The following is a 25,298-nucleotide window of genomic DNA, read 5'->3' on the forward strand; positions in this document are numbered from 1 at the left end:
CAAGATTTCCTGTCTCACGCACTTCCAGATCATGCGTTAGTCGAATATGCCGCTGCCTGGTGCTAGCGCATCGCCGTCTGTCCGCCGGCGTTTACGCCCAGATGTCTCAAGCATGCTCGTCCAATGCAACTCCTCCGATCCGTCTAGCCCCTGTGACACCGCTAGCATTTGCGTCAACAGGTCAGGCGATGCTGCACGTGTCGGGTCCATCGGTGTTGGCGGCCCTAGGGGAGACGGGCCGAGCGGAGATGTTGACGATAACCATGTGTCCCAGGTCAGGGACGTGGAGGACGGTGCTCTTGGGGGCCACGGGGTAGTTAGATCGGTTGTGTCAGCGACTCTGGGCAGCTCGGAGTTATGAGAGGACGGGTGAAGCTCTTCCCCTAAACAATCTAGGGACGGATCCTGCGGATTCCGGATCATGTCAATCACCAGGAGCAGCTGGTCCAGGATCCAGGATACCTTGCGATGGTAATGTGTGGATGGCATCCTTGCGGTCTGTTCAGTGTAGCATGCTGACAATCGATGAAGCAGGTCAAGGTCGGATATCGGAATCGAAGACTGGGCATTGCTTTGTAAAATTCCGTCGACGAGGAGGAATATACCAGGCAGCGAAAAAGCATCAAGTGCGCTGAAAAATGAGCTAGGCGTATCTGACCCAGGGCTCCCCGTTGCACCTGGAAGCAGGGTTTGAAAGGCTTCAGCCACATCTTGTCCTTTATCTCCATGCATTATCAGCACAAGCAGACAGCTTGCTTGGGCATCTAACCGCGCCTGTGCGGTATCATGCTTCGAGGCAAGGATACGAGTGGCCAGGAACTCTAGCACGCGAACAGATTGAGAATTTACAGACGAAATGGGCGCATTAAACAATCCGGATTGACTGGCATACTGGGCCAGCCACTCCAGGGCCTTATGATCGACTGCACTTGTGTGGGCCTGAGTATATACCTCATCCTGAATCATGGCCAGGCGGACATAGTCTGTATGGGGCGAATCATCGGCAATGTTAGCCATCTGCAAGGTCAACTCATGTTCCGTACCAGGAAGCCAGGATGGAGTTCCTCGGGAAATGCACAAGCGTCTGTCTCGGATATACAACGCCTGCAGCACCCTCTTGCGCTCTTGTGTGCTCTCGTCCGTCATGACCGACGGATTATGAAGACCCATTGTCCTAGCGAGCAGACACGCATTTGCAAACATTAACTCCGCCCATCCAGGGGGATCAAACTGTTGTGCGGCCACACTCTAATTTTGTCAGTGCTGTATCCTCAAATGCGGTCAGGGCGCTTACGAGAAGGATTAGAGTCTGCACATTCACAAGCCTCAACGTCGTCAGAAGCCGTGAACTAACCAACGCAGCCCGATTAGGAAGCAGCGAGCGCGCAAAATCGCCAATCAACGCGCCGGCTTGGGTAATCTCTAGACCTAGCACGATAAGCGTGATAGTCTTGAAGCAAATAGCCCAGACGTCATCATGTTCCGCGTAAACGCGGTCCAGCTGCTCGCGAAGATGTTGTGGGTCAAATACATCCGTCTGACAGTCGACATGCTGTAAAAAGTGCTCGATAGCCGTGGCCACGTGGGCCTTTGGAAGCAGCGGGACCGTCACGTCCGCGTACGGGGGAAAGGGCTCCAGTTGGGTGGATCGGTCGCACAGCTGCTGCAGCGGACCTGACGCTACAGTATGACCAGCCCGGAGGACTCGGGTTTGAAAGTCCCGGCACAACGACGCCAGGGATGGGAGACCCCGTCGATGGACTGCGGGTCGCGGGGCGGAACTGTTCTCCGCCGCGGCGGAGCGGAATTCCGACAACTCGGCGGGATCGGCAGAGTCCGCTCGGCGATGGAGGCGGCTGAAATGCGACTCGATCGAGGTCAACCGCTGCTGGAGCAATTCGACGCTGTCACACCTGCGCGGATGAGAATATACTCCACTAGATGTAGGTCGCAGGCTCACAGTAGTTTCAGATGGTTCACTCGTTTCACGGGATTCTGATACACGCAGACGACGCCTTCTTCCCGCTCGCAGCTGCGACAATGCGGACGTTCTCGTCCACAGCGGATTTTGCGCTCACGACAGCGGGTGCACGCGAGGTCAGACATGTCGGAGTTCTACTGAGAGTTAGCAGGTCCGCGAATCCTGGGAGGGTCGCACCTGTTTGTCAGGCCCCATATTCATCGTTTGTCAGAAGGCGAAATCGCCGTGTTGTCTGTCGCAGCTAAATAATGACATTCACAGAGATGGATGAGGCAGAACTCGGGGCGTAGACTGCAAATCATCACCTCGGTAAATTCGGGAATCAGGTCACTTCTCCGCCATATGAATCTGAATGGATGTTCAGCGCAATTATCGTATACCTCATTCTCTGAACTGGCACGCCTGTGCATAGGCTGCAAATAGGCATCCATAATACCGAAGCCTTCCATATGTTGATAGGTTCCCATGGATGTTTCAGATCATACAAGTGAGATTTGTCCCACTGTGCACGGTGCTAGTCTTTCCTTGTAGCACATCAGATTCCGTATATCAAGCATGATGTGACGCTGCCGCATTATCTTCAGAATCATAGCTTGTACGACTTGAACATCATATTATTGACCTAAAGGTCATGGTGGCAAGGGTTCTTCCCAGTCTTTTCTTGTCCAAGCGGCCATACTGTTGGGTTGTAGAGGTTGTGCTTGGTTTCTGGTTCCCCGGTTGACAAGGTCACCGTTGCATCGACCATGATGAAAAACACATGCATCCTGTGTCTTCGTGTGAAGTGATATGATCAGCACATTCCTAGGGGATACAAGATCGTGCACGCCTCACTGCCATCCCCTATCGGCTATTTATGGCCACCGGAACTTTACCGGGGTGGTATGTACAACAACGTTGAGGTTCTATGATGACAGAAGCTGAATAGCCAAAATAAAATCCAATTAGGGTATTTGATTAACAGTATGCAAGTTTTCGAATCTCTGACCAGCTCACTGCATCGGGCATGGATCATCCGGATCCTCAAGTCTCGGCGGATTTACCTCGTCCTCATCCCCGTTCTCCAACGCATCCATTCGCTGCCGTATCCGCTCCATATCGGCATCCTGTCCTGGTCGCGCTCGCATCACCTCTTCGGCCATGATCCCCTCCCGGGTGTGGTTGTTATCTCTTAGCCAATTGACAAAATTTCTCATCAGATGCTGCCGCAGCGGATCATGTTCTCCATTAAGGGGATCCCGAGACCCGTTTTCTGGCTGGGACGGTAGTTCCGGGGCGGTTCCATCCATTTTGGCTTTCACGTAGTCGACGATCTGGCGGAGGAGGAGGTTTCGTATGCCGTTCTGCATTCGCCAATCACTAATTGTCAGTGGAACGGTGGGGCCGACGTAGACCTGGTTGGGATGGTCCAGGGCTAGAGGCCAGAGGTCTTCTGGATATGCAGATTGGGACGAGAGTCCGGAGAAGAGATCGCTCCAGATCAAACTGCCCAGGATTCGCATCTGACCGTGATGCCCTGGAGACTCGTCGGGACGTTCAAGGGGTTCTTTCGGATCGTAGTCGGCGTCGACGGCTAGTACAAAGCCTGTAAAGTCGCCGCGCAAAGGCAGGGCTGTTGCGACGGCGTAGTCGTCTGTTGTGTAAGACCCGAAGCTGATATCGTCCACGGCCAGGAACACGTGTCTGTTCACTTGAACCTTGTCCCCGAATTGAGAGACTGGCTGCTCCTTGAAGTGTCTTATTCGTTAGCCACCTTCCATCACCGGTGATACGGGCACTTACTTTCTCGCCGCCGCCACGTCTCCCTCTGGGATGCCTAGTTCCTTGCCGTCGAACCAATGCAGCTTCAGATATGGCTTGATGAAGCTACTCCCCGTATGGCCCCGTCCCCAATCATCCACATGGGCCTGGAACCTCTGCAGAAACCTGTCCCACTCCTCGTCCGTCTGCCCATACGTGATGCGATAGATCATAAGCCCCTGACTCTCATGCATCGGCTCCGGCTTTTTCTCGAGCTTCTGCAATGCATTTGTGATCCACGGCTCTTTCGGCATTGTGATAGCCTCGCCCCGAATCTCCCGTCTTAGCCTACTCTGACAATCGATCTGATCCAAGGCCAGCTGAACCAACGGCCCAGGCGACGCAACACGACCAGGCGCTCTAGTTCCATTCAATGCTCTCTCGTAAATGCCCTCTCGTGTCAATTGCTTCAACCGTGGCCCATACCTTTTACTGCGCTCCGCCAAGGGCCCCTGTGCCCCTATCGGCACATTCCCACTCCACCCCTTATACCCTTGCATGGGCATGAGAATCGTATAGTCAGCCACCGACGCGATCTCGTTCAACATGTGCAGCTGATCCGTGGTTTTCCACTGTATCCGATCGACGACATCCTCGTTAATCGGGCGATGTAATCGCAACGTCCGAAGCAGGGGCGCTCGCAGCGCCTCCACATGTAGAATGACCCAGCGATGCGCTCGCCCCGTCATAACCTCGTATTTGGCAGCCATGTACTCCGTCCACAGTTTCGTGAGACTGATCTTCTCTTTTCCTATCGCCTCTCGGTTCCTATTCACCAGGACGTCAGCCTCCTCCCACAAATCCCAGATGAGATTGAACGTGTCGCGCAGGTTGGCCACCACGGCCGGCTGGTTCAAGTACTCGAACACCGCCACGACAGCGGAGATATGCTGCGCCGCGACGTCAAAGTTCTCCTCACGATCTAGGCGCTTCTCGCGCCATCGCTGCTCCGACAATGGCACGATACCCTCCCAGAGCCGCGACTTCAGCGAGTTAATATTCTTGCCGACCAGGCAGAGACGGGACGAATCGCTGAAGGAGCCGATTCGCTCTGCGACGCGGCTCATGATGGATTCCGAGTTACCGACATTGTCGCTTGTCGGCGGCGGGCCATCAATGAAGGGGATATCCTCGGGGAGGAGTTTCGGTAGGGAAGTTTGTTTGCCGGTCGGGAGTGTTCCCCAGGAACAGAACTCCAGGAAATGCGCGATGGTCTGCGGTTCGAGGATTCGATCGACTGCATCGCATGAGCTGATTAGCGCTTTTCGCATCATCGGGTTCAGGCATAAGTACCAATTGCCAAATCCTGGTCTTCGATATGCGCCTTGGTCACCACGCTCCCCACCACCTCCGTCGCAGGAACCATATACGAGTACCCGATCATGATTGCGTTGCAGGATGCCAGGTTGAGAAGACCGGACGCGAGTGTGATTTAATTCTCGCGCCCTGGCTGTTTGCCTAAACTAGGCCGACAGGCACCGGATCAGCAGGGTTTGGTTGTGCCATGAACAGTCTAGAGCGAGGACTAGTTTAATGAACATGAGCTTAGGCCGGGGCCGGAATGGATGGGAACTGAGATTCCAATCGGATGAACTGGTTCCTAGCTGGTTGACTGGGCTGGACCATTTTAGCGGCAAGACTAGCGATTTCATCCATTCGCGAACCTGGGTTGAAATGGGGGCTGGATTGAATTTTTCGATAAAGAAAATTGACAGAATTGGAGGCGACATGTAGGATAGGTTCATAGTATTGAGAAAACAATCCAGCGCAGGAACGCTACTGTTGACATTTCGAGCATCTCTCATCCAAAGATAGTGCGTGAACCGGGCAATAAATGTAACTGGATCTCTAGGTCCCATTTGGCCACAATTGGATGGGTGTTGATCCACCGCGGAATGATGCCGGGAGATTGGCCTGTGAGGTTTGGAACCACCGAAAAAATCCAGTGCCCCGGCGATACGGCGATCAGGCGACCGGGTAGGGGCAGGCAACAGGGCATCAAGGCAACAGGGCACTGAGGCACCAAGGCCACAGGGCACTGAGGCACCAAGGCCACAAGGTCACCATCCTTATTCCTGCCTTGTTTTTCTGGTTTACTCCGGAGTATGTATTCCCTCTCACTATGAACCAATTTCCAGATAATTTCTCTTTCTATTCTAGATCCTTTTCTACATACACCTCCACCCCCACTACTCCATACATAACCTCATCCCTTGACATATGTCTCGACCCCACCTAAACCTCCAGTACTACTAATACAAGAAAACATCACCGCAACACCTTCCGCATAAAAACCTCCCACAACCACACCGTCCCCCCATCCTTCAAACTCTCCTCATACCTCTCCTCCTCCTTCCACCCCACATACCCTCTCTTCTCATACCACTCCTGAATACTCCCCCTGGGCATCTCCATCCCAATCCTCTCCCAAAGGCCCCTCCCCTGCAGCCCCTCCTCATACATATACCGCTTACTCAGCGCCGTCAACGCAATCACCCGACACTTCGGCTCACTCGCAGCAATTTCCTCGATCAGGTCCATTGCGCGCGAACCCAGCCTCAGAGACTGGTACTCAGGGAGGACGAAGAAGGTCTGCACGGCGAGGATTGATTTATCCTCTCGCGAGAGTTCGGGGTCTGGCGGGTCGCTGTAGGCGTCGAGGGAGATGTGCCCGGCGCGGATTATTGAGGTGGTAGGGTTTTGGTTGGGGTTGGGGGAGGGGATGGTGATCCAGAAGAAGTTCTTGAGGCCTTCAGATTGCTTGAGGGACCATTGTTCGAGGGTCGAGGGGGAGTGGTCCCAGCCGCAGAGGAGGCGTTGGCGGTGGAGTTCGTGGAATTGATCGGGGTCGGTGAGGTTGATGGGGTCGAGGCGGCATTGAGAAGCGAGAGATGGTGACGGAGAGATCATGTTGGATGGTGGGTGATCAGGCGGGTGTGCTTATGGTGTTCAAGTTTTGTTTTGATTTAATGATTCCTTCTGCTGGTAATCTGGTAATATGATGTTGCCGGTTTATCGACAGCGACGACGTCGGAATCGGGATCTATATATGTCCATTCCTTCGGAATTCTAATATGTCGTATTGCGTATAGGCGTGCGAGCCTTCCCGAAGGAAGCCTAGTGCGACAAATAACAGGGATTGTATGAGTCAACCATAGCATCGTGTCAGCAAGCAAGAATATAGGCAGATTTCAAATGTAGAATGAAAATAAGATGTTAGAGGCTCTGGCGAGTATTCGGAAATGGCAGTGGAAACACCTGCTGCAAAAAAGGCCGCTAAAATTAAAACAATATCAAATCTATCGGTGCTGTGAACAAATCCTCTAAAACAACAAGCCCTGGGCAAAGGAAAGAAATCTATCTGCAATATTATACAACAATCTCAGTTAGTACCCCTCAAAACGAACCGACTTTCGCTTCGACGATTTCAACGTCCTCGGAATCTTCGGGAGACATCCCCACAGAATCATAATCGCACCAGACAGACCCAATATGAATGGCTGAAGGAACTTGATGCCCTCAGTATCCGCAATGGCACCGACCAAGAAGGGCAACAGAGCAGAACCAAGACTGGCAAACCCCGTGGTGATTCCGACAACCGTGACATGCAAGTCTTCGGGCAATAACTTCACGCAAGCATAAACCACGGCGGGAAAGAGAGGGCCGAGGAAGAATCCCTGCATTGCCACGCTGACCGCGGCAACGTAGAAGTTCGGGACCACGTGAACGACGATAGAGAAGACCATTTGTAGGGCGATGTAGATCTTGGGTACCCGGTTAGCATGAAGGCTGTCATGCAATGACGAGGCTGCACAGGAGAAAGCAGAAGACGAAAAATGAACATACGATGATCGCGACCTTCTCGCCGATAAGAGGAGTCACGAATCCAAGCACGAGTCGTCCGACTGATAAACCCAACCAGAACCCAGTCGACGCCATGCTGCTTGCGTAGTCGGCAGCATCTCGGACTTCCTGCATGAAAGTCGTGACCCATCCTCCGAGAGCTAGTTCGATACCGACGTAGGCAAGAAAGAAAAACGAACAGAGCCAAGTAATCCTAGCATATGGGCGCTGAAACATAGCCTTTCTTGTACCACCACTGTTCTGGCTCTTTCCTGTTTGTCCGGGGGCCACATATTGGGACAGCTCGCCTCTCATATCCCAGAAAGCGGCAAGAGAGGTGATCAGCTCGACAGCCGCGAATGCACTCTAACATCACATCTAGTTAGTACCTGGGCCGAGTCCGTGAACTACTTGCAGCATACCATCACATAATAAAAGTAATACCAAGGATATCCCGAGTGTGCAACTAGCGAACCGATGATGAGAGGGCCAAATACGGCCCCTAAGCCGAAGAAGGCATGAAGGATGCCCAACACCTGGCTGGCGTTATCCAGGCTACCAGCCCAAGCATTCCAAGCAGAGTCGGAAAGGCCGTTGGCGATTCCAGCGAAAATGAAAGCCACGACAAGAGCGTGGTATGGCGGATGAAACGAGTTGATGACATAGGCGAGAATGCGACACAACGGGCAGATCAACGCCACTCCCCGGCGGCCCATTACGGTGTATATCTTGCCGTCTATCACACCTGCAATGATATACCCGCCTAGTGGCGAGAGGAAAATAAGCGAGACAACAATGTAGGACAGACCGTAGTAGCTTTGGAGCTGTAGACCGTTAGGATGGCAACTGCAGATGAAACAGCAGACCTACAGAGGGAAGCAATGGCTATGGTTTCACAATTAGCAGACGTGAATACAGATAACAGCAATATGCACTCACACCAGACGAGGAGTCATTAGCTCCCATCACAAAGAAACTCCAGAAGGTTGCGAGAGTTTTCCATATGTTCGACCGTGGCTTGTTCCAATTTTGGTGGCCTCCATTGGGATTGTGCGGCGCGACAGTCCACGTTGGGCGTGCGATAAACAGTCGAGACTGCGAGATTTCCTCGGATTCATCATCTATTGGCGGTTCGGCGACGTCAAATTTGGCTGTCATTCCAGGTTTTCTCTTTCCAACAGGTCGCGCTTCTGGATCCATGTTGTAGAAGTTCGTCAGAAGGTCCGGTATACAATCGCAAGAATAAAACCACAGTTTTCGAGCAAGGACACCAGCCTGTCAGAAGAAATGGTCACGGCATCGCGAAGATTATTTGAAGACCCCTTTGTCTCGCATCACTGGGAGGGATCCTTCCCCTGAAAATAGTGTCCCTACAATTTCGGGGCGAGGTGCTTATAGTCCCACAATGGTGCAGAAGGACAGCTCATGAGTGGACACAGCCGATGATTGTCTGATCACTGATGCCTAGAAACCCATCGGTAGGTTCTCGTCTGTAAATTTCGGCACTTGACATAGCTTAACGATGGCTATAAACATCTTGTTTTCTTTGCCAATGTTGCTTCACCGATTTTCCTGAGATTTTCCATCTTCCGTCTTGTCCTTTGCTATTAAGAGATCAAAGCACAAAAGGGCCTTCGGTTCCAGTCTCAGCCCTAGCTGTCATCTCTCGACTGCCCCGGTAGGAAAGTGGGTTGGATAGCTTGATATAAACAAGCTATTGCCCACGTCCCCAGAACCCGAGATTTTCAATGGCTGGTCATGGCAGCATGTCTCAGTTCCCCTAGTATAGTCAGTTTTAATGTGAGCCGGAGCATCCATTTATCGGTGAGAATCCAGGGAAATTTTCAAGATGTCCAGATGAAGCAGGCGAGTTGTGGATGTCCCGATTAGGAAGGTGAGATCGAATCGAGATTGCTTATGTAACTCTGCTGTCTCATTGGTGGAAATCACGAGGGTGGGTCTGCGGCGACGCTTGCCTATTTGGGCAACTCAGGCAGCACTCCATCATCGCCCATTGTCTGGAGACGAGGTGTTATCATCCTGCCTCTGTCTGAATCTCAATCTACATAACACCAGATCCTAGTACTCAGCGCAAAATGGCCATCATCGCTGTGGCAGGAGGCACAGGAAGTGTCGGCCAAGCCATCGTCGACGCCTTAACTGCAACCAAACACAGTGTGATAGTACTCACACGCACCGTAGGCACTCCACCACTAGGTACACACCAGTCCTATAGCTGTACTGATACTATACGCAGCCTCGCCCAAACACCGCAGACATCACGTACCTCGCCGTAAACTACGACGATGTCCCATCCACCTCCGCCGCGCTGGAATCCGCCAACATCGACACCGTGATCTGCGCCATCAGCATGCTATCCGAAGAATCCAGCGCAGTCCAGCACAAGCTCATCTCCGCATGCGCCAGCTCAACACCCACCCGCCGCTTCGTAGTCTCTTCCTTTGACATCTACTTCAACGAGCAGTACGTCCCCTCCCTCCTCTCCTCTCTCTCCCCAAGAACTCAAGACCCCCAACCTAACAACCAAACAGACACATATCCACCGTCCCCGCCGCAAAATGGCAGTACGACGCCCTGGACGCCCTCGCCAAAACAGACCTCGAATACACCCGGGTCGTCAACGGCTTCTTCCTCGACTACTACGGCATGCCGCACTGGAAGACGCATCTCAAGCCGTGGACGAACTCTGTCTCCGTGGCGGGCAAATGGGCCGTGATTCCGGGCGACGGGACGTCGAAGGGGAATTTCATCACGAGTCAGGATCTGGGCCGATTCGTGGCGCGGATGATGGATCTGCCGAGGTGGAATAAGCTGACGACGATTGTGGGCGAGGAACTTACGTTTTTGCAGATTGTCGAGGCAGCGGAGAGGGTTCGAGGTGAGTGCATTGGATTCTTCTTACATTGGTTGGGTTGTTGGATGTGGAGAGTGTGCTAATGGGGATAGGCGAGAAATTCCGCGTTATCTACGAGAGTATGGAGAATCTGGCGGACGGGAAGATCTCGTTCCCTGAGTTCCCGGAGGCAGACTATGGGCTGTCCACGGAGCAGTGGGAGAAGGCGCTCGCGGGGATCCATCATCTTGCGGGGATGAATGTGGCGTTGGTGCCGACGGACGATCCTTTGAATAAGCACTTTCCGGACCTGAAGTTGACGACTGTGTCGGAGGTTATTGAGTCATGGCGGGGGAAATGATTTATGCTGTCGTTCTGGATTATTGTACAGGTCTGCTTTAGAAGCTCATCTGGGATGTGATATGTCAGTTTAATGTCCTGCACGTACCAGATTCAGGTCTAGGCCCAGGTTCTCCGTAGCCTTCCCCAGCCATAGAGATCTGTACACCCCTTCCTCAACGCCACCAGCCATCTATTCACTCGATCCGATCCAAAAGCACCCCGACGCGTCCCCAGCACATCCTCCCATTGGCCCCTCGAGGGTGGATTTTCGCGATTCTTACGACGCCCAGGTCAGGGAGGGTTCTGACTGGTCCGTGGGAGATCCATTGTGAATAGCCTCCAGTCGAGTTCTAGTAAGACCAGGATCCCTAGGCTTTCTGGAGTTTCTAGAATCTTATAGTGTGTTTCCACACGTCCAGCGACGCGCTGCCATTGGTCTATTGAAAAGTGGATTGTCGCAATTCTTGATATTTTGGGTGCTAGGTATTACCTAGGTAGTCAGAAGCGGATGTAGAGTAAATGAAAAAAGAAAAGGTCTTTTATCTTTGTGTAATGTGACCTCGTACATTGCCTTAGAGGGGTATACATGTCCAATCTAAATCCCAGCAAACTCCTCTCTTCCGTAACCAAGCAAATAAATCTATCAGTTCAGTCTTGATCCAACTCTATTCCGACCCAGCCTCCTTTGCGGCCTCTTTCGCAATATCTCTAAACTCAATCAAGTAGAAGGGAAGCAGCTCCGACGGATTTCTTCCTGGCGCGAGAGCCTCACCGAAAAGCTCGCCCCTCGTCAGGCAAATAACATTATGTCGTTCGTTTGAGAGCGGTGGTGGAAACAGATTCTGGGCAGTTAGCCACCTTCAACTGCTTTCCCTGCTGCAGGGATATAGAACACATACCTCAACTTGCACCAGTGGACTGTCTGCCCTATACACCTCCATTCTGCCATTGACCCCATTGCTCTCAATGGCCCATTTGATCAAAATCACTACTCGCACGTGCCCAGCGCTTCCGTGGAACCATAGATCCACGTCCCGGTTCATCTGTTCGAAGCTCTTTTTCCAGCCTGCTTCGAAGACCACGGTGGGCATTGCTCCCTGGCGCGGGATAATTTGCAAAGCTGGCTCTTTGGCGGATTGGTTGTAAGGCGCTGCGAATCCGTCGGTCCCTGTGAAATTGTCAGTCATTGTCTAGTATCATTTCCAAGCTCTAAACAAACTGAATATGGAAAGTAAGGATGAGAAATGGAAGGAATACTCACACCGCCCAACAGACAAGTCAACATTGTTACGTTCGGCTGTCGTCCACACCCCATTGCAAATAAATCGGTCAAATTGTCGCCTGAACCACGTTTCAGTGGACGCCAGAATTGGCGTCAGCTTTCTGAGTTCGAAGCACTGCGTGTACGAGTTGTAGTGGATATGTATCTGGCTTTTGTCTACGTTTGGGTCTTCCAATAGGTCGAGGGCTAGCTGTCCTGCATATTGGTACCCATGCTCTCTGGGGATGTCTTCTAGGATGGTCGTGTCGTAGTCGATGTGGGAGGCACTCAGGGTCATTTGCTTGAGAAATCGGTAGGTAGCCTGGAAGTGCAGGGCCTGTTGTTCGTCGGAAGTACTGGGATCTGCGATCTCCTGGCTATGGTCTGGCTCGTTGACGAAGCTCTCGTTCTTGACGGACTCGGCGTAGGGGGTCGAGGGGACGGAGATGCATGAGGAGGACCGTGACTCAAGGTCAGGGAGATCGGGGTATAGCGATTGCCGGTATTCCACGGGAATGGGGTCCGCGGTGGACATCGTGCTAGGAGGTCGCGGAATCGTAAGCTCTGGATATACGAACTCGTCGTCAGGGGTGTAGAATCGTCTCTCGTCCATCGTTTCTGTTTGTTATTCAACAATATCGAATATGTTATCGTGCGTTGTGAAATGATAGATGATGGATTCTAGTTCTTCAGGGAGATCTCCAGAGGTCGTAGTCAGGAAGGAGTCATTCTGGGGTTCTCATGACCAGGAACGTGCAATAATGAGATCACAATTTGATGAATTTTCTTCACAATCCGTATGTCTGTCGTCATAGTTTAAGCTTTTTGTCGCTATTCAACCCTGGATATGGAGTTGGCCTGATCCATCAGGGGACACATCTTTGTGCCTGGGTTGAAGTTCAGGTCCTATATCCACCAGCTCATCTACCTCCCTGTGCCGTAATAATACCCTTCGCCATCTCCACCAGCGACTCCCCAACCACATCCATCTCGCCAAACAACTCAGGAATGGGCTCTCCCTCCAACGCCGTACAATACGCCGCCTTGAACCTAGAACACAATTAGCACCATCCTCAATCAGCGAGAACAGGAAAAAGGAAAAACTCACCCAACCCTCCTCGCAGCCGAAACATCCCACGCATGCGCGGCTGCAAACCACACCCCTTCGTCCTCTCCTCGTTCATCCGTCGTCAACCTCTCCCACAACGGCCGATAAGCCCTCAAATCCGGCTTCCCCACACCCCCCTCGTCACAACTCAACAACCTCCCCTCGGGAATGCCCACCTCCCCAGCATCCAAATACCCACTCACCCTAACCTTACTCCCCGCCGTGAGTCCCCAGACCGTAAACCCTGCCTCTGTAAGCAATCTGACACATTCCGCCGCGCCCTCACGCGCCGTCAGACTCTTATACGCCTGCAACACGGCATCGAGATCCTCTCGCGACGCGAACGCCTTCGGATCCCGGATCCCTGCGATGAAGAGGGTGCGGTAGAAGAGGTTCTCGAAGCAGGTGTCGAAGGGGAGGTAGGCGTTGCTGATGCTGAGGTATGCGTATTCGCGCTCGGCGACTTCGAACCATGTTGCGATCAGGTGGCTGGGGGTTATGTTTTGGGCGAGGAGTTGGGGGCCCAGGCGGTTGGTCAGGGTTGAGATGAGGGATGGGTAGGTGATTAGGGTGCCGACGACGTCGAAGACGATGTGCTTGGGCATTTTGTGTTTCCTGGTGGGTAGATCTGGTGAGATTTTGGGATTCGTTTGGATAGGTGCTTGCGATGGGGAGTAGATAGGAGTTGGTGGATGGAAGTGAGGGGGATTTATGGCTTTATCAATACTTTTGATCTACTTTATGTCATCCCTTCCCATCTCGGAATGGGGTCAAGATGCGGGGTATGTATACTCGGACTACAAACTAGTATCTGGATTGATTGATAAGCCAGCAGTAGGCAAATGTGTTTAACACGATATCATTGGAAGCTCAAAGCAGTTAAAAGTGACTCACAGGTCATATTCTAGTATGATATTCCTGCAAGGATGCAATCTAGTGCCTGGTTAGCCTAAACATATGGTATTGATTACCAACAAAGACAGACTCCTATATGATGCTACTGGAGAAACCCGGGAGATAGACAAGAGACCCTATCAACCATCGGGGAGACTATCCAATGACGTAGACCTTGGTTCTGGCAATTTGCCTAAAGCCTTAGCGCGGAGACAAACCGTGGTAGTTTCCAAGGCTTGGAGCATGAAAATGAGTCACGGACAGGAAGGACGGAACAGCGAATTGAACTTGGTTGAGAGGAATGGCTTGGCATTGACATGAGAATGACGGATTCCGGAGGCATTAGATTATCGAATTTCTTGGAAAAGAATAGTTTACCCCAGAAGATAGGACGGAGGCCGATTTATATAAGAACCTACAGATCAATCGTGGTGTAACAGTTCGACCCCATTAACTGAGTCCCAAGGATACACTCCAAAATAACTTGATTCAAGTAAATGAACATATCACATTGCTCATGACAATGTAACCTAATTTTCACAGAGGAAACAGTATTAGACAGACTTCTAGCACGCCATCATTTGAGTCTCCCGTCCACAGTAAGACACAACAGATGGGCGATCGGGCAAAGAGATTAGAAAACAGGTGGGGAATTGAACGGAAAGAATGGTAGGTGAAGATGGAAGGCGAAGGAGAAAGGTAGAAGAGAATAATAACAAGAAAAGAAAGAGGAAAAACCCTGGACGCATCCCAATGCTAAAGAAAGGAAGAAGGAAAGACAAAAAGAGAGAATGCACGGAAGCACCCCATCTGTGACCACTTTCTGCATGATTGATCACCGTCTCCAACTCGGCTCGAGGGAGAGAAGTTCGATCGATCGTCAACATGACTTCGTCCCAATGTACATAATCGTTATCCACTCCTCCGTTGTCATCGTGATTAGACATTCTTGTACAGCAGCAGCGGCTCGCCGACGTTCTCGATCTCGGGGATTGTGCACTTCAGGTCGAAGGCTTTCGCGAGGACGATTTTGAAGATCTACGCCGTCAGTATAGCCCTGTAGGCATCGGGAGGACCACCAACCTTTTGCACGTTGATCGAGTGGCTGGTACTGCTGAAGATCAAGCTAGCTTTCATGGCCCGGGCGAATCGCCTCGCCTACACCGAATTAGCACCGATCGCCACCCGGCTCGATCCACCTACCTGGATAGAGATCTCCTCTTGGTCCTCGCGCGGGAAGTTGACGAAATGATCGTACTTGGTGCCGATTAGGAACGGAATGGCCGTCTTGTTGAACCCCCGGCCCTGACGATACCACTCTTTAATCGAATTCAGCGTGCTCTTGCGGGTGAGATCGAACATGAACAGGATCGCCACGGCGTCGTTGCACACCAGCGGCAGCATGTTGACGAATTCGCGCTGACCACCAAGATCCCAGATCGAAAAGGTGATCTCCGTATTGCGGATGGAAATCGTCTTCTCCATGAAGTTGACGCCTGATCAGTCAGCACCTCTGCACAGGATAAGTCCCACGTCCGTACATACCCAGCGTTTGAATATAGTCCTCATCCCAGCTTCCCTCCACGTATTTCACCATCAAACTCGTCTTTCCGATCTGCGCATCGCCCACCATTCCGACCTTGATCACCACGCTGTTCTTCGACTGCTGCGACTGCTTCCCGCCCACCTCCTGGGTGAGCTGCGAGTTACCCGGTCGGTCATGGTTATGGGACAATCCCGAGCTGGGTCGTGACGACGACGGGGCTAGCGGCTGATGGGTCAACGTGGGCGACAGGGCCGGACGAGGCTGATCACCATCTACTGACTGCACGTCCCGAGTGGGCGAGTTGAATTCGTAGGTATGAGAGGAATAGTTGGCGCGAGAGTCGCTGCTGTAACCGTTGTTGTTATATGCCGCCGGGCTGACCATCTCGTCCGGAGCCACCAGGTCGGTGGCGTGGGTGGGCATTTCGAAGGCAGGCTGATTCTCGTGGGGCAGCTCCGTGCCCTCCGCAGGGCCGACGGGAGGAATATGCGTCGGATCCATCTTGACGGCAGTCGAATTTCGAAGAAACGTCCAAAAGGAGGGAGGGAATGAAGGTTCGATCGGGACCTAATGGAGATTGTAAACATGGTCAGCTCCCGGTGGTACGGTGGAGCGGGGGGGAGGCCGAACCAACCGAAATGCAGGATTTGGAATTCAGCGCGACGGCTCACCAGAGCTCATCAACAATTAAGGAAAGTGAAGAATGACAGGAAACTAGGGTCTTGGGTGTTAGCGTTGTCTGCAGAAAACCCGGAGGGGGGATCAAGCACAGCCGTCTAGCCGCCGAGACGGGGTTGGGGGGCAGCAGGAAGATTGTTTGTATGCACCTCAGGGAAAAAAGGATGTGACATGTGACGACAGGCGCCAAGGGAGACAAAACGGAGGGGCAGGCAAAGCCACTTCAAGGGCAGACGAGTCGAATCGAGTCCACCTCCAGCCGGTACAGACACGCAGCAGAGCGAATAAGAGGAGAATCCGGCGTAAAGATGCGACGGGAGAAGAAGGAGACAAACAGAGCAAAAGAGCCCCTTTGAGGAAGAACAGGAGACTTTCGCAGGTGCCTGAGGTCAACACAGCCACACCCCGTCGTGATTGGTGGCTGCCGATCGCCCCGACCCCCCGATAGGTTTAGCGCCGAAATGCCCCGTTCCTCGGGAAAAAATGGCAGGAAAAAAAAAAGAAAAAAGAAAAAAGGGAAAAAAAAAAAAGCGGCGGAACCCTAATCAGTTCTTTTCTTCTCTCTCGGCCTGTCTTTTCTGCCGCACGACTGGTTCGTCGACAGCCCTGGGAACTTCACTTTCTCTTCGACCACATATCTCCATCATGTCGAAACGATCGGCCGACGTCTCCGACGAGCAATCCGCCGCTCTGAAGGCTGGCGACCGCCCCGTTACTCAGGCCCCTCCCGACGAAGTGGGGGAGTTCGAGGACGAGTTTGAGGATGAATTCGAGAGCGAGGATGAGATTCTGGAGGCCGGTGTTGATGGACGCCCCGATGCTGAGCTGGAGGAGGAACAAAAGGGTAGGTCCGTTACTGGGTTGTCCCGACGGGATGCTGATGCGACCCCGTTTCAGAGGCGATGGAGGTAGACCAACAGACATTTATCCCCGGAAGAACGAAGCTGGCCCCCGGAGAGGTCCTCTCGCCCGATCCCTCGACCTACGATATGCTACACACCCTCAGCACCCCCTGGCCCTGTCTGTCGTTCGATATCGTGCGCGATTCCTTGGGCGATAACCGAAAGACGTACCCGGGTACGGTCTACGCGGTCGCCGGTACCCAGGCCGACGGCGGTCGGGCGAAGGAGAACGAACTGATGGTGCTGAAGATGAGTGGGCTGAGCAAGATGGAGAAGGAGAACGAGACGGATTCCGAGAGTGACGATGACGACGACGACGTGGGCGAGCCCATCCTCGAGTCCAAGAGTATTCCCCTCGGCTCCACGACGAACCGCATCCGGGCGCACCAGACTCCGTCCCAGTCGGGCGACTACAACAAGCCGCCGCAGACCCTCACCGCCACCATGCTGGAGAACTCGCAGGTCGTGATCCACGACGTCACCCAACATCTGGCCAGCTTCGACGTCCCTGGCACCGTGATACCCCCGTCGGCCTCCAAGCCGCTCTCGACCCTTCGCATGCACAAGTCGGAAGGTTACGCCCTGGACTGGTCTCCGCTGCAGCCTCTGGGTAAACTGTTGACGGGTGACAACGATGGATTGATCTACGCGACGACGCGCACCGAAGGAGGCGGCTGGGTGACGGATACCCGGCCATTCACCGGCCACACCTCCTCCATTGAAGAGCTGCAGTGGTCGCCCAACGAGCGGAATGTGTTCGCTTCCGCCAGCAGTGACGGCAGCGTCAAGGTTTGGGACGTGCGATCCAAGTCCCGCAAGCCCGCGGTGGACGTCCAGGTGTCCAACACCGACGTCAACGTGATGACCTGGTCGAACCAGACCTTCCATCTGCTGGCCACCGGTGCCGACGACGGACAATGGGCGGTGTGGGATCTGAGACACTGGAAGCCTTCCGCCCCGTCCACCCAGACCACGGCGTCTCCCGTGGCCGCCTTCGACTTCCACCGCGAGCCCGTCACGAGTATCGAGTGGCACCCGACGGACGACAGTGTCGTTGCCGTGGGATCCGCCGACAACACGGTCACCCTCTGGGATCTGGCTGTCGAGCTGGACGAGGAAGAGAGCCGCGAGGCTGGTATGTCGGAGGTGCCGCCGCAATTGCTGTTCGTGCACTACACCGAGTCGGTCAAGGAGGTGCACTGGCAAGCCCAGATGCCTGGTACAGTCATGGCAACGGGTGGATCTGGATTTGGGTATGTTTTTCCTTTCCCCTTTTCTTTCGAATGCGACATGCTAACGATATCTGCAGTATCTTCAAGACCATTAGCGTTTAGATTAAAAGCAACTTTTTTGAATGAACATAATGATAAGATTAAACGATCTCGATATTAGAACGAATATGCATCTAGAGTCTAAAGTTCGATGTCACTCCCTATCTAGCGAACCCCCATCAGCCGCCTTTCTCATGCAACTTGTATATTTGATTCGGTCAAGAACATCCGAGCCTCGTTCCCGGTAGTCACGTATACCCATCAGCCCCTGCTGGCCCAACAGACAGATACCGAGTGAAAAAGAAACCAAGGAAAGAAGCCAATCACTGAAAATATGTCATATTCCAGTTGATATATCAGGTTAGAAGCTTCGCCATAACACTCGGGACTTGGGTCATCCAATATTCATTACAAAAACACTGGGAAGGTAATTAAATAATTTTTTTCCGGTCTATTATTCTGAGGTCTCTTAGTCTTCTCATGTTTAATAACTAGCGGAAATCGTTGTTTACCTGGTCGTTCATTGTCTTGAACTAGAAACACTTGGGGCATACCCACGACACACTGGAGTATATATTTCGGAAATCCCGGCATAAATGAGGGCGATCTTGAAGACCGCAATTCCGATAAGATCACCCCGCATGACTTCATCGCAGAAACTGGTAACAAGCGTGGCTGAATCCCCCCGCAGCCAATTGGTTAATGAACCAGGATCTAGAGCCCTGGTGACGCCGATCTCGTCGGCAATTGACATTCAATCGCCGCCGAGATAGCCGCGGATATGCTTCCAGTGATGAATTCATGCACCAACACCAATCCAATCGCGACAAAAAAAGTACTTGATTGATCCAAACCTGCAGATCCTCCTCCTACCTGGATACACTTCATCGACATCATCCAGAAGCGTCGGCACGAGATGGCTGTAAGGGCTCAGATGCAGGCGGCCAATCACCGACGGCCAAGCGGCGCTGAGTCAGCCCCATACTGCGGGGAAGGCTCCATCTCCAATTTCCCCATACTTCCAGTCCTCTTTCTCGCGTTCTTTTCCCTTCTTCCCCTCGCCCATCCCTCCCTCCTTCTTGTATCTCATTTTTGGTATCTTTGTCCAAGTTCCTACCAATCGAACCCCTCTATACCCATGCCGTTGCGTGCCATTCATAATTCTCCCGCCGCGCAAAACGCTCTGCGTCATTTGCCTCGCAAACTGCCATGAGAATCGGACGGGGATGTGAGCGTTGTCGCCTTCGTCATATTCGTTGTACTATCCGACCCGGAGCTTCGTCATGCAATGGATGCACACGGCTAGGGAGGATCTGCCGACTTGATCCGCCCTTCCGTTTCAAGACTGTTCGTCATGTCTATCAGAAGAGCCAGGGCACTGCGTCAAGGTTCGAGCTGGACTGGGATTCGGCGCAGACATGGGTGAAGGTTCCCCAATCATGTGAGAATCCTGTCTATTCTGAGCACGACGGGCTCGCTGACGATTGCAGTAACATTCGTTCATGAATCAGCGGAAGAATCAACAGACGGAACGAGCGATGCTCCCGAATCAGTGGATGATGAGCATTCCTCTCGTGAGAATGCTCCGGAGCCTGTCACCGTATTTCCAGTACAGCCTCAGTTTCAGCCTCCACCGATGATGAGCTCACCTGGCGAAAATGGCGTCGCTGATCCTCCAGTTCCCTCCACGGCATCCTTGCCGGATGAGCATCGCGCGACAGCATCTGCCATTTCGCCCAACGGTGTCGCCAGCATGATCTCCCCGTTGCCATCAACAAGTGCATGGACTAGTGCAACATCGCCAATGAGCCCGTCCACGCCGCGGTCAACGAGTTCGGTGTCTATGAACTCCCGCGAAGCTTTTTTGCTTCGACTGTTCATACACAAGATAGCACCATGGGTATGACCCAACACCCGTGTATCGTCGCAGGCTAACCGTTGCAGGCTGATATATGCGACCTCCGATCCCATTTCACTACCGAAGTCCCGCGCCGAGCTCTTCAGTTCCCCATGGTCCTCAAAGCCGTCTTATCTCTCTCGGCGCGTCTCGATGCGATCATGAACGACGCAAGTGACTGGGAAGCATCAGAGTATCATGGTCAATGTCTCGAACTCCTGATCGATGCTCTGGCCCAGCCAGAAGAGACGTACGATGATAACCTGCTCATCACAGTGGTCATTCTCCGTATTTACGAGGAACTCGAACGAGAGAACGACGAGAATTGCCATTTCCTTGGATCCAACCGACTCCTTAACACGATGACAAAGTCCGCCTCATCCGGTGGGCTTGCCGAGGCTGTCAGTTGGCAGTTTCTGCGTCAGGCGATCTACGCGTCTATTGTTCAGTTTCAACCCATTCAACTCGACTTGGGCAATTATGAGCGCTCTGCCGTCTTTCAACGCCGGGATGATGCAGCTTACGCTAACGTGATTATTTTCCTGTGCGCGCGCATTATCCAACTCTATTCCCGCGGACCGGGAAGTCTTGTCGATGAGGGCGAGTGGCATCGCTTGTCTGAGAGCGTCGAACATTGGTACCGCACGAGGCCGATCAGCTGGCAGCCGTTGCAGTACAAGGATGCGAATACAGCAGAGAATCGGCCGTTCCCCGAGCTATGGATGATGTCACCTTCGGCAGGTTGGTAGTACCTGTCACTGGACAATAGATTCAAGCTAATGATACAGTGGTCGGGCTGCAATACTATCACACCTGTTGTATTCTCCTCGCCTCCGCAGATCGTCACTGGGGAACTGTGAGCAATTTTGGCATCGCACGGCAGCGTCGGATTGAAGAGGTTTGTCACTACACCTGTCCCTCTGTATTATTGGCTTTTACGAACTGCCCGTTTGATCTCCCATTAACATGGACCAGAGCACAATCGCATCCCACATCATTCAAGTGATAGGTCTATCCATGTCCAATGAAACAGTTGAGAATGCATACTTCATGGCTTGCCATCTACTAGTTCGATGTACGCCCTTCGTCTCCCCTTTTCTTCATTCACTCACCTGTTTAGATGGATATTGCCTTCGTAATCCTGTCGAGCAGCGGGGTTCTGTGGATTTTCTCACCCGAGCAGAGAAGGTCGTTGGGTGGCGGACGGCATGGGTCGTTCGCGACCTGGAAGAACAATGGGGCGAGCTACGAAATTTGGATACATGGGAGAATAGACGTGATTGAAGGATAGATCTTTTATGGAAGCCAGCATATATAAGATTATTTACTTGAAAACTTTGGGTCTCATATACTGTATATGTCATTAATGCATGGTCGATGAAGTCACTGAAAAATGCTGGCATTGAGCACTAAGGCAAGTTATCCTAACAAAGAGTTCCTAGGGTTGCTGACATGAAGCCAGGCAAACAGCGAATTCAATAGCCGTTTATGCGTCAAACAATGGATTCTTTCATCGGCATCGCTAACTTATTGACTACTAATAGTCCATCACACTCCATCTGCCTCTCTTTCCATTTTTCTTCCCTCCCCAAATCCTACCTCAGCGCTAATCTACCCATCCGTTGCCACCACAATCACCCTTGATATCAGTTACTCAGTGGACCATTCCATCTACAACCTAACTTCTACGCTGAAAACGAACAACATCGAAATGCCAGAGACGATGGACCACTCAAGGCTGCGAGAGTCACTTCTTACCCTTCAAAGATGCATCGAAAGTACCCGGTGGCGGTTCCCCATCCCCTATGCCGAAACCAGAGAACTCGGGCAATTCCAAATCCACATCTCGTATCTATCTCTAGACGGCGGAAATTCCCTCAAGCCCAGGTTCTTCGCACCCTTGCCCTCCGCCTGCCCACTCCTGCAAGCGCTCACCCCGGAGTTTATTGCGTGTGAATACGACACTGATTTCCCCAATCTGCCAGAGCCTATCAGGACAGAGGCTATGTGCGATCATGTCAAGGCCGCTCTGGATGCGATCATCCCGCAAGCCCTCTCACACGGCCAGTACCCATGGACAACGCTTGAGTAACTGCTTTCCTATCCCTCTTTGCCTTCTTCGTGCTAACACTGCCACAGAGCTACAGACGAGCGCTTCAGCCAACTTCCCCATCAACAGGGAAGATTCGGCCCTTACTGGATCACATACCATCAGCACTCCTCCAGACCACACATCAAATGCATCATGTCCAACAACCAACGAGTACAGAACGACCGAGTATCTTCCAACGAGGTCCTCATGGCCATCAACCTCATGCTTATGCAAATGCATGATCCACGGTTCAACAACCACATGATCGTGCCGGTAAGATCCGCCCGTTCCCACCCGCAAAAGCAGGAGCTAATCCACGTCTATCTAGGTTCTGCTCATCGTGATGGAAGACTCGCATGCGCGCGTGATTGAAGCGTACTTTGACGGAAAGACGCTCACTGTGCGCAAAACCATCGAGCAGTTGTATCGTGAAGGGAGCCCTACTTTCATCAGGACGATGGCGCGGGTCTTTCTTGCTGAGCCGCTGGGGAATACTTCTCAGGCTGCATTTGATCGGTTGAGTCCGGCTTGATCTGGGCTGGTATTTCATGCCATCTTGGGTTTATCGTGCTCTGGTTTGGCATGTCTAGATTGTATATTTCTTTTTGGGTGATTTTTCTTTTTTCTTTCTTTTTTTTGGGGGCGTTTTTTGGGCTTGAAGGGAGTATTTCTTTTGGATGTCTTTGTTCTGTTTCTTTGTCAGATCACATAACTATGTACCAATATTCAATTTCTGATCATTTCCACGCCATGAGGCAATAGCCAAACTTCTACATGCATATTACTTACATATGACCCGTAGAAAAAGAAATCAAAACCATCGGTGAGTAGTTCCTGCCTCAGGCACCACACTAAACCCAAAGCCACAGCCTTAAAAACGCCCTCCGATCAAATCGTCAGACCCTGACCTGAACCATGTCTCCGTACGCCATGATCAAACCAAGCCCAGCAAACAAACCAAGCCCAGTCCAGAAAAGTCAGTGGATTTGATTGTACGACTGGACTGCGACATTTTTCGCCCGGCATGATTATAAATAAGAATTCGAGCCCGCTCGCAAGTTGCAACGCGCCGAGGTATCTTCGTCCACTTTGCTCCATTCTAGCTAGTGGGGTCCACTCTTGTTCAGTGTTGTTTCTGCAGAGACCCACAACTAACCAACAAGGACAGAGAGAGAGATTATTATCTCCAGCCTGCGCCGCTGCTGCGATCGTATCATCACCTGTTCTTGCGCTGGTCTTGAGTTCGGTTTTATCTGCTTGACCTTTGTTTGACGGCTTTAGGGAACTTACTACGATTCAAGATGTTCACTGCTACGGGCCCCCAGGCTGTGGAGAAGATTAATATCGTGCAGGATGAGAGGGTGCAGCGTCGTGAGGCCGTTATTAATGGGAAGACTTATGGTATGATTTGATGGGTGTTGGGTTGGGTTGTGTTTGGTGGTGGTGTTAATGTTGGTTTAGGATATCTGCTGGCTGAGCCGGAGGGGGGATTTACTCGGACGGTTTTGCTGGTTTGTTCATTCTATCTCTGACGGACCCTTTGTGTCGCGTGGTCTGATGGTTTGCAGATTCACGGTTTCCCGGATCTCGCTGTTACCTGGAAGAGTGTGATTCCGCTGTTCCTAAAGTTCGGGTTCCGGGTCATTTGTCCTGATTGTGTGGGATATGGAAGGACGGTATGTTTATGCCGCTGCTGGGCATGCCATCCGTTGTCTTCCGAGCTAATTCAAATAGGACGCCCCGACCGACTCGCTTGCGCCGTACACCTACAAGTCGCAGGCGGACGACTTCGTCGAGCTGGCGAAGCAGCTCGGCAGCGAGAGCCTCGTTGTCGGTGGCCACGACTGGTGGGTCCCCTCTCCCGCTCTGCTTTCTCTCGCTGTACATGTGCAATGTTTTCCTAACGAGGTAGCACAGGGGCGCTGTGATCGCTTACCGTGTCGCTCTCTGGCACCCCATTTTCGTCACTCATCTGTTCACCTTTGCGATTCCGTACATCGCGCCGTCTCCGAAATGGATCGAGACCGAGGACATGCTGAAAATGTTCCCGTCGCTCGGCTACCAGATGCAATTTGGTAGCGAGGAGGGCATCATCGAGTCCTTTGCCAAGGATAAGGCGGGCATCCGCGCTTTCTTGAACACGTTGTACGGCGGTAAGACCGCGGACGGGAAATACGGCATCAATGTCAACAGGGGCGTGGATCTGGAGTTGGCGACCCAGTTGGAGCATACACCTTTGCTGGCTCCCGAGGAGCTGGACTATTATGTTGAGGTGTACTCTCGGAATGGGTTGCGGGGACCTTGTAAGTCTCCCTATTCCTTATGACAAGGACGAACTAATTGCAGCGACAGGCAACTACTACCGGACTCGCCGGGCGAACTTCGACGACGAGGAGTGCTTCAGAGATACTCCGGCTGCCGTGGTGCTCAAGTGTCCGACTCTCTTTGTGCGCGCGTCGGCCGATGCCGTCGTCTCCGACCAGATGGTGAGCATGATGGAGAAGACGGTGCCCAACCTGACGATGAAGGAAGTCACGGCGGGACACTGGGTCCCGTGGCAGAAGCCGGCCGAGGTGAACGAGATCTTGACCGAGTGGATGCGCCAGCAGGGATTGGTGGCTGGGGATTCGTAAGACGAGCGTCTTGGCGGCGCTATTAATGCAGGGCGACGCAAGGGTGGTTTAATAGCCCTATGCATAAATTAGCTGGTGACAGCAGATGCCTCACATGTAGACTGCAAGTTAAACTGATATTGATGCAAGACAAAAGCTTTATTGAAGCTTTGGAATTGAGCGATCTTCTGTACCATGTCATGCTACCGACGTTCGT

General features: G+C 52.4%; 12 protein-coding genes across 12 annotated transcripts; 5 read left to right on the top strand and 7 right to left on the bottom strand.

The window, feature by feature from the left end:
• Positions 1-36: 36 nt before the first annotated feature.
• Positions 37-2,106, bottom strand: P170DRAFT_361597 (uncharacterized protein; the record flags this gene model as incomplete). The annotated part of the gene is made up of 3 exons (XM_024844477.1): positions 37-1,248; positions 1,295-1,913; positions 1,961-2,106. The coding sequence occupies 3 exons, from the start codon at positions 2,104-2,106 to the stop codon at positions 37-39; spliced, it is 1,977 nt and encodes a 658-aa protein (XP_024702902.1).
• An 867-nt stretch (positions 2,107-2,973) lies between these two features.
• On the bottom strand, positions 2,974-5,052 carry P170DRAFT_359206 (uncharacterized protein; the record flags this gene model as incomplete). Its single annotated transcript, XM_024844341.1, has 2 exons — positions 2,974-3,718; positions 3,764-5,052. 2 exons carry the CDS (start codon positions 5,050-5,052, stop codon positions 2,974-2,976), a joined length of 2,034 nt encoding a protein of 677 aa, XP_024702903.1.
• Positions 5,053-5,872: 820 nt separating this feature from the next.
• On the bottom strand, positions 5,873-6,815 carry P170DRAFT_437414 (uncharacterized protein). Its single transcript, XM_024849360.1, has one exon. The coding sequence runs from the start codon at positions 6,689-6,691 to the stop codon at positions 6,050-6,052; it is 642 nt and encodes a 213-aa protein (XP_024702904.1). The 5' UTR covers positions 6,692-6,815; the 3' UTR covers positions 5,873-6,049.
• Positions 6,816-7,029: 214 nt separating this feature from the next.
• P170DRAFT_456436 (MFS transporter) lies at positions 7,030-9,629 on the bottom strand (the record flags this gene model as incomplete). Its single annotated transcript, XM_024851619.1, has 5 exons — positions 7,030-7,545; positions 7,628-7,990; positions 8,047-8,448; positions 8,564-8,661; positions 9,575-9,629. The coding sequence occupies 5 exons, from the start codon at positions 9,627-9,629 to the stop codon at positions 7,168-7,170; spliced, it is 1,296 nt and encodes a 431-aa protein (XP_024702905.1). The 3' UTR covers positions 7,030-7,167.
• Positions 9,630-9,672: 43 nt separating this feature from the next.
• P170DRAFT_385422 (NAD(P)-binding protein) lies at positions 9,673-10,920 on the top strand. Its single transcript, XM_024845726.1, has 4 exons — positions 9,673-9,822; positions 9,882-10,108; positions 10,177-10,523; positions 10,592-10,920. Exons 1-4 carry the CDS (start codon positions 9,721-9,723, stop codon positions 10,837-10,839), a joined length of 924 nt encoding a protein of 307 aa, XP_024702906.1. The 5' UTR covers positions 9,673-9,720; the 3' UTR covers positions 10,840-10,920.
• Positions 10,921-11,734: 814 nt separating this feature from the next.
• On the bottom strand, positions 11,735-12,295 carry P170DRAFT_323011 (uncharacterized protein; the record flags this gene model as incomplete). The annotated part of the gene is made up of 2 exons (XM_024843327.1): positions 11,735-11,988; positions 12,082-12,295. Coding segments are annotated over 2 exons (468 nt in total), but the record flags the coding sequence as incomplete, so codon positions are not given.
• Positions 12,296-12,872: 577 nt separating this feature from the next.
• Positions 12,873-13,893, bottom strand: P170DRAFT_385426 (HAD-like protein). The gene is made up of 2 exons (XM_024845727.1): positions 13,190-13,893; positions 12,873-13,131 (listed from the first exon to the last, which is right to left on the bottom strand). Exons 1-2 carry the CDS (start codon positions 13,792-13,794, stop codon positions 13,002-13,004), a joined length of 735 nt encoding a protein of 244 aa, XP_024702908.1. The 5' UTR covers positions 13,795-13,893; the 3' UTR covers positions 12,873-13,001.
• A 662-nt stretch (positions 13,894-14,555) lies between these two features.
• P170DRAFT_437417 (Spg1/Tem1 GTP-binding protein) lies at positions 14,556-16,347 on the bottom strand. The gene is made up of 5 exons (XM_024849361.1): positions 16,260-16,347; positions 15,629-16,196; positions 15,287-15,579; positions 15,167-15,241; positions 14,556-15,121 (listed from the first exon to the last, which is right to left on the bottom strand). The coding sequence occupies exons 2-5, from the start codon at positions 16,128-16,130 to the stop codon at positions 15,023-15,025; spliced, it is 969 nt and encodes a 322-aa protein (XP_024702909.1). The 5' UTR covers positions 16,131-16,196; positions 16,260-16,347; the 3' UTR covers positions 14,556-15,022.
• A 500-nt stretch (positions 16,348-16,847) lies between these two features.
• P170DRAFT_465243 (ribosome biosynthesis protein RRB1) lies at positions 16,848-18,601 on the top strand. The gene is made up of 3 exons (XM_024852307.1): positions 16,848-17,151; positions 17,205-18,462; positions 18,519-18,601. The coding sequence occupies exons 1-3, from the start codon at positions 16,953-16,955 to the stop codon at positions 18,541-18,543; spliced, it is 1,482 nt and encodes a 493-aa protein (XP_024702910.1). The 5' UTR covers positions 16,848-16,952; the 3' UTR covers positions 18,544-18,601.
• Positions 18,602-19,554: 953 nt separating this feature from the next.
• On the top strand, positions 19,555-21,661 carry P170DRAFT_456441 (uncharacterized protein; the record flags this gene model as incomplete). The annotated part of the gene is made up of 6 exons (XM_024851620.1): positions 19,555-19,921; positions 19,971-20,380; positions 20,425-21,118; positions 21,166-21,275; positions 21,353-21,452; positions 21,498-21,661. The coding sequence occupies exons 1-6, from the start codon at positions 19,690-19,692 to the stop codon at positions 21,659-21,661; spliced, it is 1,710 nt and encodes a 569-aa protein (XP_024702911.1). The 5' UTR covers positions 19,555-19,689.
• A 427-nt stretch (positions 21,662-22,088) lies between these two features.
• P170DRAFT_476292 (uncharacterized protein) lies at positions 22,089-23,001 on the top strand (the record flags this gene model as incomplete). Its single annotated transcript, XM_024853334.1, has 3 exons — positions 22,089-22,465; positions 22,517-22,742; positions 22,798-23,001. 3 exons carry the CDS (start codon positions 22,089-22,091, stop codon positions 22,999-23,001), a joined length of 807 nt encoding a protein of 268 aa, XP_024702912.1.
• Positions 23,002-23,387: 386 nt separating this feature from the next.
• Positions 23,388-25,262, top strand: P170DRAFT_409814 (alpha/beta fold hydrolase). Its single transcript, XM_024846812.1, has 7 exons — positions 23,388-23,543; positions 23,638-23,870; positions 23,931-23,980; positions 24,038-24,145; positions 24,204-24,316; positions 24,387-24,772; positions 24,822-25,262. The coding sequence occupies exons 2-7, from the start codon at positions 23,771-23,773 to the stop codon at positions 25,100-25,102; spliced, it is 1,038 nt and encodes a 345-aa protein (XP_024702913.1). The 5' UTR covers positions 23,388-23,543; positions 23,638-23,770; the 3' UTR covers positions 25,103-25,262.
• Positions 25,263-25,298: the final 36 nt, after the last annotated feature.

The sequence above is a fragment of the Aspergillus steynii genome (genome assembly GCF_002849105.1).
Source record: "Aspergillus steynii IBT 23096 chromosome Unknown P170scaffold_5, whole genome shotgun sequence".
Lineage (NCBI taxonomy): Eukaryota > Fungi > Ascomycota > Eurotiomycetes > Eurotiales > Aspergillaceae > Aspergillus > Aspergillus steynii.

Excerpts from the sequence above, each read along its gene's own strand:
- P170DRAFT_437414 (XM_024849360.1), bottom strand. The coding sequence starts at position 6,691 with ATGATCTCTCCGTCACCATCTCTCGCTTCTCAATGCCGCCTCGACCCC.
- P170DRAFT_385422 (XM_024845726.1), top strand. The coding sequence starts at position 9,721 with ATGGCCATCATCGCTGTGGCAGGAGGCACAGGAAGTGTCGGCCAAGCC. Across the intron at positions 9,823-9,881 it reads TGATAGTACTCACACGCACC|CCTCGCCCAAACACCGCAGA; the intron begins GTAGGCACTCCA and ends TACTATACGCAG. Across the intron at positions 10,109-10,176 it reads GACATCTACTTCAACGAGCA|ACACATATCCACCGTCCCCG; the intron begins GTACGTCCCCTC and ends ACAACCAAACAG.
- P170DRAFT_385426 (XM_024845727.1), bottom strand. The coding sequence starts at position 13,794 with ATGCCCAAGCACATCGTCTTCGACGTCGTCGGCACCCTAATCACCTAC. Across the intron at positions 13,132-13,189 it reads TCGGCTGCGAGGAGGGTTGG|GTTCAAGGCGGCGTATTGTA; the intron begins GTGAGTTTTTCC and ends ATTGTGTTCTAG.
- P170DRAFT_437417 (XM_024849361.1), bottom strand. The coding sequence starts at position 16,130 with ATGGATCCGACGCATATTCCTCCCGTCGGCCCTGCGGAGGGCACGGAG. Across the intron at positions 15,580-15,628 it reads GGACTATATTCAAACGCTGG|GCGTCAACTTCATGGAGAAG; the intron begins GTATGTACGGAC and ends CTGACTGATCAG. Across the intron at positions 15,122-15,166 it reads ACTCGATCAACGTGCAAAAG|ATCTTCAAAATCGTCCTCGC; the intron begins GTTGGTGGTCCT and ends CTGACGGCGTAG.
- P170DRAFT_465243 (XM_024852307.1), top strand. The coding sequence starts at position 16,953 with ATGTCGAAACGATCGGCCGACGTCTCCGACGAGCAATCCGCCGCTCTG. Across the intron at positions 17,152-17,204 it reads GCTGGAGGAGGAACAAAAGG|AGGCGATGGAGGTAGACCAA; the intron begins GTAGGTCCGTTA and ends ACCCCGTTTCAG. Across the intron at positions 18,463-18,518 it reads ACGGGTGGATCTGGATTTGG|TATCTTCAAGACCATTAGCG; the intron begins GTATGTTTTTCC and ends CGATATCTGCAG.
- P170DRAFT_409814 (XM_024846812.1), top strand. The coding sequence starts at position 23,771 with ATGTTCACTGCTACGGGCCCCCAGGCTGTGGAGAAGATTAATATCGTG. Across the intron at positions 23,981-24,037 it reads TTACTCGGACGGTTTTGCTG|ATTCACGGTTTCCCGGATCT; the intron begins GTTTGTTCATTC and ends GATGGTTTGCAG. Across the intron at positions 24,317-24,386 it reads GTTGTCGGTGGCCACGACTG|GGGCGCTGTGATCGCTTACC; the intron begins GTGGGTCCCCTC and ends GAGGTAGCACAG.